The 12,177-nt window shown below is 41.5% G+C and overlaps 1 protein-coding gene across 1 annotated transcript; it reads left to right on the top strand.

Annotated features, from left to right (window-relative positions):
- The first annotated feature begins 1,356 nt into the window (after positions 1–1,356).
- Positions 1,357–11,293, top strand: nradd (neurotrophin receptor associated death domain). The gene is made up of 6 exons (XM_085422811.1): positions 1,357–1,796; positions 5,649–5,781; positions 5,886–6,239; positions 7,085–7,289; positions 7,418–7,560; positions 9,782–11,293. The coding sequence occupies exons 1-6, from the start codon at positions 1,758–1,760 to the stop codon at positions 10,090–10,092; spliced, it is 1,185 nt and encodes a 394-aa protein (XP_085278937.1). The 5' UTR covers positions 1,357–1,757; the 3' UTR covers positions 10,093–11,293.
- The last annotated feature ends 884 nt before the right edge of the window (positions 11,294–12,177 follow it).

Consider the following 12,177-nt stretch of genomic DNA (forward strand, 5'->3'; position numbering starts at 1 on the left):
TGTAACTACAAACTCGTTTATATTATTTATTTTTAAATCAGTCTTGAAATAAACTTTATTTTTCTTCGTATTGCGTTATTTAACAATGCATGTATTTTTAAGAGCGCTTATTTGATTCACACTCTCATAGTGCCTCAATTATAAACTCATAGAAGATAAAAAAAAATCTACTTGATTTTGCAGGGCAATAGTAGCTCTACGTTGTGGTGGTTTACACATTCACCTAACAAACGAAAATTCCTTGGTTGAAGGAGACGCAGATCCCGAAGTTTGAGTCAGTTTGAGTCGGGCATCCGGCGTAATTTCTTTTTTTTTTTTTTAACTTAAACAAACATGCAGCCGAAAGTAGATTTAATAGGGTGAAAAAAGAAAAGAAAAGACGTGTTTAAAATATAGACTCAAAACTAAAAAAGAATTCCTCAGGCAGATTGAGGTTTTTGCAGTGCGGAGACTTTGTCAGTTGTTATGAATGAACGCAAAGGAGATCCCTGCTTGTCTCAAATATTTTTTTGGCATTTTATCAGAGGAGGAACATCCTCAGTCTCCTCTTATCTCTCGGCAGGCTTTGAAGTGCAAGTAGTATTGTGTCTGAGAGATCTTTCCATTTGTTTGCCTCTGAAGTCTCCGGGCCCCCTGCGATGCGCTCTCTAGAATTTACAAGGTGTGTAATTTAGCCTGGATTGGTTTTCTAATCTTTTGAATTACTTGAGATCAAACATGTACTTCTTCTTAAGGGCGCTTGTTTGATTCGCATGCCCTCTTTTGTTTCTGATAACAACTGATCACAGCTCTTTGCGAGCATCCCTGTCGGGCCTAACGCAGTAAAACGTGATCGGTAAAGTCCTGCTTTTACGCATTTTTCACTAGGATTACTCAGCTTCAGATTAAAAAAAAAAGTATCCAACAATGCAACACATTTCATATCTGCATGTAAAGTCTTATTTTGTTGGCTAACTGACAAAAAGAGCAGACAGATAAATACAGGAGAGGCAATAATTACAATAAAATTTTGGAAAAAATTAATAAATATCAGTACAAACTATCTGAACAGTCTAGTCTATAAACTAATACCTTTATCCCATTTATTAACAAGACTGTTTATGTATTAATGTCCCATTATTGTGTTTAATACTGGAAACTTTGGGGCTGCTCTTTTTAAGCTAGTGCACTGAGCCTGTAGACACGTAACATTAGATACATAACATTGACACACCGTCGATAACAATGACGGTTACCTTTACTTTTCTCCCTTCCTGTATCGTCTGTACTTGTTACCGAGCTCCGGGATGCAGCCAATCACGAAGCCGCACTGAAAGCCGAATAGATGGGAGGAGAAAAGGCTCCTGAGAACTCGCAGCAGATTCATCTGTTGCAAAGCTGCAGGAGTGTGGCAGTTGGTGCGTCCTGTGAGCTGAGACAGAAGAAACTTTGTTTTAAGGTAACATTGAGGAATGCACTGACACAGACGCATCGGGCTGCAGCGCTACGCGGAGAAGACCGAAGGATTATACACATTTTAAAACTGCTTCCTCACGCGTAAAAACCCTCATCTGGTTACTGGACTATGACCGAATTCTCCTTTCTGTGGAACCAGCGCGTTTTAGGACAAGTTGGTGTATTTAACTAGACTCGGGGAACTTGAGGTTTTGGCATTTTTCATGCCATTGTTGGAGGCTGCAGAGTGAAAACTGTTCTGTGGACGATTTTGAGACGCCCCTGTGTGTGTCGAAGCCAAAGAGGATTTTGGAGCTGAAGACATGAAACCGTTTGTCGTATGCGCATTTCTGCTGTTAAAAGTAAGCTACAGTTTATTGCACGCTTTACCACCACATGAGCTAAAGTCAGATTTTCACTTTGACGTGTTTTATAAGGCGTTTCTTACTTATTCCACACTCGTGGCTTTACATCAGGGGTCTGTTTAAACTTGAGTAAACTTAATCCAGCTCAGTTTGCACCATTGCTCCCAAAGGAAATCTGTTTCACAACACAGAACCGTACTTCGTCAGGGCTGTCACACGACACATGTTGGTGAATATAAGCGTCAGAGGTGATAATAGAGTAAAATTAGTGCGTCTTTGAAAGGCTCTCTTGACAAAACTGGAATCGAACCGTGGTAAACATATTTCTCAGATGCACATGCTAAGACGAAGCCTACTGAAGACCTCCTTGGCACTATTTCTTCCTCTTCTTGTGTGTGTGTTTTTTTATTTATTTATTTATTGCAATCTCATTGTTTTCCCACGAAACTTCGCATTTTAAGCCCATCACACCGGCTACAATGAACCAAACACATAAAACAGGAACAAAACCCAGGAGCACACCATTTATCAAGATTAAGCAGCCACATTAAAATAAATGGTGTATGATTTAAAGACAGATTATAGTTTCGGTGGTGTTTGATAGCATGCCATTAAGCCAGGATCAGGGTGCAAAGAAAACCTCTACCTCACAGTTGCAGACAATAATTTGACACTCATCTACCTGAAAAAGCCCATGGGGCTTGTAGTCCTGTCTAGACATGCTTTTTAAGAGTCAGAGCACTTTTGTTAGATCAAAGTGGTTAGATAAGGCTTTAGTTCTAAAAAAGATAGGTATCTCTTTATAATTATAATATCAGTAGGATTAATTTGTGGAATTTAAGATGCTTTTCATTTGGGAAAAACACAAAAGGAATCTTTTGTTTCCAAAAATAATTGTTTCATTAGTCACTATATGATTCAGTGTGGAAGTTGGGTGTTTTTCTACTACCTTAACTCTTTCTACAACACATTTTCCATTTAGTTTACTGTACGCGTTGATACATTTGTTGCTAGTGGCAGTTCCTGGTGAAAATGTGGCCTAGTCTATTACTACTGCTGGGGTCTGGATATCCGGAGCAAGGCAATTATCATCATTTTCTCCCAGTTTGTGGTGTTTGTGTGTGTGTGCATGCAAGGGGGTAGTTTAGTGTGTTCCCACCCTAATTTGAATTTCCACAGAGTAGGCAGACTTCAGGATCATTTAGTACTTTTAATTACCTCATTTACTTTGGTGAGAGTTGAAAACCGTTAGATGAATAGTTGGTGTATCTGCGCGCGCTGTCTCGTTTGATTTAGGATCACGGTTGTGGTGGAAACCTGTGTCCTTTAATTTGTCCCTCATGCTGCCTGCATACTGCACCAATAGCAGGAATGGGCACAGATGTGCTGCTCAGACAGGTTTCCCCTCTCAGCCTGGGCTGACTCTGCTGAAAGACCTCTCACTGTTGTTGCCACAGCCGGATTGTGAAATATCATGGGTCAGCATCTTCACAGGCGAAGAGCAATCTTTTCATGTTTATTTTCACACAGATTAGATTAACAGTGGAAACTCACATCCGCAGGCTTTAAAAGGGAGCTCACTTCAGAAAATGTTTCAGGCAGAGAGGCGGCTGAAATGAATTGTGTATGTGTGTTTGTGTGTGAGATCTCCGATGACTGAGTGACTCCAGCAGCCGTGGAGTTGAGAGCCCCATTGAAAGCTGTGCTCCTCGGTGGTCCGTCTGTTCTCACTGGGGAATCCCTTTAGATTGCAGCTTCTTACCTTCATGGAAAAAGCAACTGCAGCTTGGTTCCCCTCAGACTTTATAACCCCCCAGTACAACAGATAAGACCCAGAGGACTCTGAGGGAAATTAAACTTTGCTTGAAAAGTGAACATAATGACAAGGTATGACGTTGTAGCCACACAAGCTATAGCAAGATGATTAACAAGAGCCAATAATTAAACGGAATCAAGTTATATACATGTTTAGAAAGCAAAGCGTGTCAATTTATGTGGCACGAAACTAAAAATAACAGTTTTTGCCTTCTGAGTTTACAAGCAACAAATAATTTAGAAGATGTTTTTTCTGTTATTATGTCTACTTTCTAGACTTAAACAGGAAACTCATCATTGTCCTGTAAAAGTATAATTTACTCCTCTTAGTACTTAAAGTTCAATTTACCCTTAAGGAGTACTATTTAATTTACATTGAGTAGATATTTATTCCTGTAAGGAGTAGATGTCAGTTCCCGCTGGTTTCCAGTGTGGCATGAATTAAATCTTTCATTGTATACTGGAGACCAATGGGTTAAGCGCCAAGCATTTGCCGGCGCCTGCTCTCCGTACAGTTGGCCCCCCAGCCAAGTTTAACGAGTTACACCAACCAGACCCACACCAGACGTTATAAAATGCTACAAATTCAAGCTCGAGGTCAACACCCCCCCCCCCCCCCCCCACACACACACACACACCAAAAAAATGCCAAAAAGCAAAACAGAGCCACTGTCACTAAATATTTACCAAAGGATAGATTAAGAGGCCAAAAGGTTATTAAGCACTTCATCAGTCACATGGAGAGGGCAAACCAGGGTTACCAGGATACCTCTGTGCTACAAGTTATTGTGGTTATGACGCCAACTCAGATATCCTGATTCCTCCCTGCTGGATCCTACCACCCCAGTCTCCTAAATGCCTCTGTTCTGGGTTGTGTGGCTGGTGTTCAGATATCATCAGGCTCCTCTGTAAGCTGTGCGGTCAAACCGGCTGTTGTTTTTGGTACGAGTCGAGCACAGTTTCAAAGCCGATTCGCCTGTATCATCAGCACGGAACATTTTGGGTTTCGCGACTGGAGTCACACCACTGTCTCTGTGTGTGTGTGTGTGTGTGTGTGTGTGTGTGTGTGTGTGTGTGTGTGTGTGTGTGTGTGTGTGTGTGTGTGTGTGGTTTTTATCTGGGGGGCTTTTGTTGGAGGCTACAGGTTCACACATGTCTCCTGAGTGTCTTGGCAGACTTCAGAAACAAAGAGAGACATCATTGAGGTTGTTTAGCTGTTACTTTTTTCCTTTGCAGGAGGTTAGTTGTTAGACATCTGTTTGCTCTTGTCAGGCCCCAGGCGGAGTAGGTCAATCTCCCTTAAATATGTGTGCATGTTTAAGATGCCGTTGCATAGAGCCTGGAGAAGGGCGTGTTAGTGAAATACTGACTTTCACAGTCACACCTGCGGGGCTTTGTGACTTCAAAGCGCTCCTCTTACCCAAACGGACACTCTCATGCTGAGCAGCCTTGGTTAACTGACACTCTTGCCTGGGGCCATCTCCTTTATTCCCAGTCACCGCCACAACCAGTATAGTTAATTCACACAGAGAGCGCTCATTCACACAGAATTTAGAATGAGTGGAGAGGCAGAAACTCAGATTTTTTCTTTTTTCTTTTACTTCTTTCACGCTCCTTTTCTGGTTGTTTTACTTCCCCCTTTATGTTTCATTCTTTTCAATGACCTAAAGCCATGTGATTAAATCCAGCAACTCCTGTCAGGCACCCTCGCTCCCTGCACAAGCTGTTAGGAATGTCTGATCTATTCGTCATGTCATAACTCAAGCTGGGACCTCCATTACCCACTTGCAGATAAGGATTAAGAGCACTTATGGGTGAAAACCAAGGCAGATCGAAAGATAAAAACAAGGCGGGTTTGGGGTGTGTGTGTGTGTGTGTGGGGGGGGGCATTTACAGTTTATCTTCTTTGCTGCTTCTTTAATCGTGCAGTCCTAAAACTTTATATCCAAAAATGGCCCAAACGTATGATTTGTTGCCTTAAAAAAAACCCAGTAGGGGTATCTTATTTTTCTTACTGTGTCACTTTTGCTGTAGGTTACTCTTGGAAATGCCTGTGCCAGCGGTAAGTTCACTGAATCAGGGGAGTGTTGCAGTCTGTGCCCTCCTGGGTTTGAAGTGAAGGTAGAATGTGGGAAAAAGGACACCACATGTGCACCGTGCCCAGAGGGTAAGCACTTATAATCTAATGTTACTACTCTGATTCAGCGTGTTTCAAGTGCCTCATCATTTTCTTCACCCAGTTTGACGCAGAGTTTGTAATCTTTCCCATAGGCAGATTTTCCTCATCTGAAGACCTTGGCTCTTGCCTTCCATGTGCTAGGTGTCCACACAGTATTCCCACTTTCTCTCCATGCTCTGCCACTCAAAACACACAGTGTGAATGTGACAAAGGCTACTTCTTTTTGAGCTCGTACAGCTCGTGCGCACCTTGCTCCAAATGCAATCGTGGTGAGGGGGTTGTACGGCAGTGTGGCTCTATGGGAGACACTGTGTGCGCCACCTGCGGCCCTGGAACCTTCTCGGAGGCGGTTCGTCCCACAGGTCCCTGTCAGCCTTGCGCTCGGTGCTCTGAAAATGAGGTGGAGATCCGGTCCTGCCTGCCCCAATCTGACACACTCTGCATGGGTGAGCTTTATCAAAGATTTAGACTCGGTAAATAAAATGCATAAAGGGACAGGGAAAGAAAAACTCCCTTTTAACAAGAATAAACCAAGAACCATGAATAATCATGGGGGAGGCTTTTATCAGCTGTAAAAGTTATTAAAATAAATTATATTAAAAATAAATTACCCAGTGGGTTGATTGGGGTCTTGATTTTATAACTGGCTGATAATTGGAAAATAAAGAATAGTGAGAGCTTTATCCTTTAAAGATCTGATGCAGGCAATAGTGCATAAAAAAGATGAAAGAGAGAGCTGAAGGGAAGGGGGAGACAAGCAGCGGAAGAGTCTCTGAAAAAATGAGGACATGTGGTCAACATCTGCATCTACACTTCACTTTGTAACACTGTGAATTGGGAAACATGAGTTGTGAAAAAGAGCCCACTTAAGTGCTGTAGTCCAATTGATATGAGCTTGACAGGTCTTTAGGTTAACTGTCTCAAAAACCTGAAGGTCAAGCGAGGCTGCTGACCCTGACAGCAAGTCTGCTCGCTCCCAAATGGCTACACCCGCTCTCCAGGAGTTAGGTCATCTGTGCACACCGTGGGTCCATAAGTCATGACTTTTTGACCCCTCGTGGGTCAGCACAGTACGATATACTGTTTGATCCCAAAATAGGCAGACGGCAGGAGGGAGAATCAGGCTGGAAACGGGGGCAATGAAAGGTCTGAAAACCTCAGGGGAGTGGGATAGCTGAGGCTATCATTACATCTGGTCCTAATTTATGGTGTGCAAATGTGTTCTGACGTGCAAAATGTGCACATGCAATGCTCCTCACTGTGGCGCATGTCCATCTCCTAATCTTCACAGAGAAGAAGCTGCACATTCTCTCTCGCCCCAGTCAAACCGATGCTCCTCGGTGGCCCGGCGTAACGGAGGACGGGAAGACCAGTCCTGCTCCTGGAACGACTGATTTAACCACACAGGAAGAGAGCGGCAACAGCAACATTCTTGTATATGTGTCTGTTCTGGCTGCTGTGGTGCTGGGTTTGCTTATTTATGTGGCTTATAAATGGTAGGTTTTCACTGAAGAAGGGTCCTTATTTTGAAATGTGCATAAGAATCTGTACATATTCCCCCAGTGATTAAAAATAGGACCTAATGGGTAATTAACTATCATTGTTTTTACTGTGGTCTTCACAGCTGGAGGTCATGCAAACAGAAGAAGGCGCTCTCTAAGGCCCGTGCAGCAGAGTTGGGAACATCTCCAGAAGGAGAGAAGCTTCAGAGCGACAGTGGTGTATTTCTGGATTCTTACAGCCTACAGGACAACCAGCCCAGCAAAGGTATGATAGCCACAGACGCTATGAAACTAAATTAAACTGATTTCAAATCATTCAAGCTTTCTAAAAATGTTGCTAAAACATCTAGCAGCTCCCCGAGAACAGTGGATACAAAAAAAAAAACAACCTTTTCACCCATCGCGGGTTTTTGTGATGTCAATATAAATAATTTCAGAGCTTTTTCCATCTTTAATATGACAAATAACCTCTGCAATTCAAATGAGAAGCAAACTGCTTAATGTGTAGTGTGTTTCTATAAGAGTGCACACCCTCATATAACTGAGGATTAACCAAAATCAACCGATTTTGTTAAACTAATCTGGTCACGGCAAAAAGGGCCACTGAGAGTTTACAAATTGTCAAATTGCTGAAAGGTATCAGTCAGGAGAAGGGTACAACAGAATCCCCAAGGTATTAAATATACCATTGAGCACAATGGAGACAGTCATCAACGAGTGGAAATAATATGGCACAATAGTGACTTTATCAAGAACTGGACACCCCTCAAAAAATGATGAAGAGATAACAAGAAAACTGGTCGGGGAGGCTGCCAAGAGGCCTGTAGAGACATTAAAGGAGCTGCAGGAAGTTCTGGCAAGATCTGGTTGTGTACTGCATGTGACAACAATCTTCATATTCTTCATATGTCTGTGCTATGTGGTAGGGTGGCAACACAGAAGCCTTTTTTTGCAGAGAAAAATACCCAAGCCTTGCTAGTTTTCCAGAACAAAATACATCCGGTCTTCCTAAAAGCATGTGGGAAAATGACAAGACTTGGAATTACAGCAAAAAAGTCCAAAGTTATGCACATCACCAAAAGAGCACAATAGCTACGCTGAAGCATGGCAGCAGCAGCATCATGCTTCAGCTGGAATGTCATCTTTCATCACAACAATGACCCGTAGCATACATCCAGATCAACAAAAGAATTACTTCAGCAGGGGAAGATTAAAATTTTGTGCCCGACATCTATAAACACACCAGGAAATCTGTGGGCGGACGTGAAGACAGCTGTGCTTAGGAGACAACGCGAGGGAGGGTGAAGACATGTCACGCTGATAGAGTTCTACCTAAAAAGACTAGATGGTGTTTTAAAATAAGAAGTCACTGAAGCAAAGTATTAGGTTAAGGGTGTGCATATTTATGCAACCAGGTTGACAGTTTTAAAGTTTTTAAGTAACAATAACAATGCTTGACTTTAATGATGAGAAGAAGGCCAAAGGGTAATGTTTATTGTTGTTTCTCCCACGCTTTTGGAATTTTAGTTCATTCCTCGTGACCAAACACTTTCAGCTCACGCTGCTTTCTTTAAAAGCCTGAAAAGTATTTTCAGTGCCTCTAAATGAGAAGTGAGGACATTTCAGGAACCAGTCCTAACTTGGAAATACGCCGAGGAATGATTTCTTGCTGGAAAGTCGAGCGATTACAGTTTATCCACTCAGCGCATTGTGTTATTCTTTTAAATGACGTGGTGCCTCAGACAATCCAAGACATCAGTCATATGTTATTATCTCAGCTGTTGTTTTTAAACATCTGATTCTTCTCGGCGAAACATTTCTTCCATGCCCAGGGACGTTTGCTGCTTTACCGATGAGTTTTTAAAGTTATGCATGATGCCGCCTGCCGTGTCTCTTGGAAGTTGACGTGCCGTGAAAATCCCTTTTAAATCACGTGTGTTTGGTCTAACCTCCTCTGTTTTTGAGACAACTCCATGAGCTTTGCCGCGTTTATTGGTTAGCTTGGAAACTTCCACAGGAGGAATTTCATTTTCAAGTTCATCCATTATTACTATTTTATTATAATAAAATGCAACTGTATTTTGCAGGGGTTAATTTAAGAAAAGCGATTTGATTGAATATATATGAAAGCAAGTTCAAAAAGTTATATTATAACCATAGCTCCGTTTTATATAAGCTTGTCTGCAGACTGATGTCTTGCAGACAAGCCATGTATTGCATTGTGGCTTTCAGAAACTAACACTAAAACTAAACAAAGTCTCTTTGTTTGGATGAAATCTCTGTATCACCTTTAAGTTTTCAGTGTTTTCCACAACAACTGTAAACTTCCTAATTTTGCAATAATTAACTTGGTATTTCTAAAAGGACACAATTATTCTAGCGCCCATGTTTGTGGTATTTTTTTATAGCTTTTGATAATATACTGTAAGCACTGCTACTGCTTTTCGGACAGATGTGGTAACTTTGGTTGGATTTTGTTTTCACAGGTAACATGAGAGACAAGCAGGACAGCCGTCTTTACACGAACCTACCTCCACAAAGACAGGAAGAGGTGGAGCGCCTCCTGCAAGAAGGAAGCGGCCGAGGCTGGAGGCACCTTGGCGCGGCGCTGGGTTATGAGCCTGAACAGCTGGATCTGTTCGAGCGGGGAGAGGCCCCGGCCCACACACTCCTCTCTAACTGGGCCCAGAAAGAAGGCTCCACTCTGGGACTGCTGTGCTCTGCAGTGGCCCGCATCGAGAGGCCCGACATAGTAACAGCTCTTAACTGTCCCGTGCAGGGGGTGTCTGTGGTCTGACAACTTCTCGACCCTACGTGTGAAATTCAGAGACTCAGGTGAAAAACTCTGACATGATGAGAGGTACTCTGATATCACCACCTCTGCCACTGATGGGTTTTTTAATCTCTTTTTTTTTTTTTTACCTTCTGAACCTTTACTCCAGTTTATGTCACCACTTGATTGTACATTGCTCTAACTGCATGACTGATTCTCCTGTTAATGTGTCCTATCAACACATAAGCAGGACGCTAACGGTATAAACTGTTGTATATCTCATCACTGCAACTGATGCTACCAGTGAGAGAACAACCTGATCATCTGGGATGACGTGGAAAGATCTCCTCTCACACAACAATAAGAGCATTTACAGTGTTGTTTATACGCGCACACTACTATGTCTTGTAAATATTTAGTTAGTGGCAGGAAGCGAAATAACATGTTTACATGTTGCATGAGTTTTATTATTCAGAGACATCATAAATTAGATCCATCCCTATGTAAAAAAACTCCAAATATATATTCACATATATGTATCCCGCCCCACGTTGTTGTACAAATGCACACAGGTTACGTCATCATGTTTTTAGTATGGCTAGCCTTTTTGTTATGACTCACAACTGAAGCAACCACTATGGTACAGCTGATTTTGGCATGTTTTTTGCCTGTCCAGTATAATGTGGCTTTTCCTAAAGGGGATCATTTGTGCGGGTTTAATGGGCATGTGGTCTGATTTCTTCAGGAGAACACCAAGGTCATATCTCTGTAATTGTCCCCATTATTGCTTGTAGTTTATATTTTTTATAAGAACACTTTTATCTTGTATGTAGATAGGAACTGCTCACTAGGTTGTTTGTTAAAAGTTATTGCCTATTCTGTTGGGTTTTTTTTAATCTTTTTTTTTCTGCTGCAGCCACAAAGTAGCTGTGGTCATTTACACTGAGGAAATATCAAGCACCGTCAGATTCTGCTAAACAACTTTCTTAGCGCTTTCTGTCATCATTCAAGTCATCATTTAATTGTAAACGCTTTAAATGTTAAGGGGTTGGTAAAGTCCTGGATTAAAGTGGAAATTTGTGAAGATGCAGATGGAATTTTCCATTTTAAAATGTAGAAAAAGTTCTCAACATTAATCCTTGTGTTCAGCTTGACACCTTGTTTTTGTATTTATTTTAACACCACTTCAAGTCAGAAAGTAAATAAAACCTATGAGATATCTGTGGTGGCCTAGTTGTCATTTAACAAATACCCTTACAGCCACTTTGTTAGGTATAACTGTTTAGTAAGTAAGTTTAGTGAAAAAGTATCTAATCAGCCAATTTCAGAAAATGCTGATTTGCTGGGATTTTAATCACAGAGTTCACAGAGACTGGTCTAAAAGGAGAAAATATCTAGTGAGCGACAGTTTTCTGGGCGAAAACGCCTCGTTTGATGTCAGAGGTCAGAGGAGAATGGCCAGACTGCTTTCAGCTGACAGGAAGGCAACAGTAACAAGATAACCGCTCATTACAACCAAGGTATGCAGAAGAGCATCTCTGAATCCACAACATGTTGAACCTTGCTAGAGCTGCAGAAGGCTTCTCCAGTCAGCTAAGAACAGGAAACTGAGCTCTGAAGGTAAAATGAGGTCCATTCCAGTACTCACTACCTGTAACTAATGAATTGGCAAGCAAGTCTAACTTTGATGTTTAACTTCTTTTGCTTTTTGTGGAATTACTAATCAAGTGTAGCATTATACAGACGATAAAACATCAGTCTTTATGCTGCAGATCTGCTACAATCAGCCTGGGGAACTTGCACCTTTTATTTAGTTTCTCGAGGCTAAGCGATTATTTACAAACTCGTTAAAAACAAAAAAAGAAAAAGAAGCAGAATTACAATTTAAAGTTACAATCAGAACAAATGTTAATAAGTTTTAAAAGGGCCTTAAACATGAAGCACAGAAATGAAGAACAGATGAAATATGTAAAAGTGATGATAAAAGAGCTCAGCTGACAAGAGATTCGACAGGCCTCATTAGTTTCACACAGTATAGTTTAATTTTCATCTTTTTGTCATCTTCCCAAAGGCCCAAACAGTTCTGGCATTGTTTATGTAATAATGATA

This window comes from Rhamphochromis longiceps, linkage group LG11, assembly GCF_057381845.1.
Source record: "Rhamphochromis longiceps isolate RC_006_pf linkage group LG11, R_longiceps_female_GT1.1, whole genome shotgun sequence".
NCBI classification, from domain to species: domain Eukaryota; kingdom Metazoa; phylum Chordata; class Actinopteri; order Cichliformes; family Cichlidae; genus Rhamphochromis; species Rhamphochromis longiceps.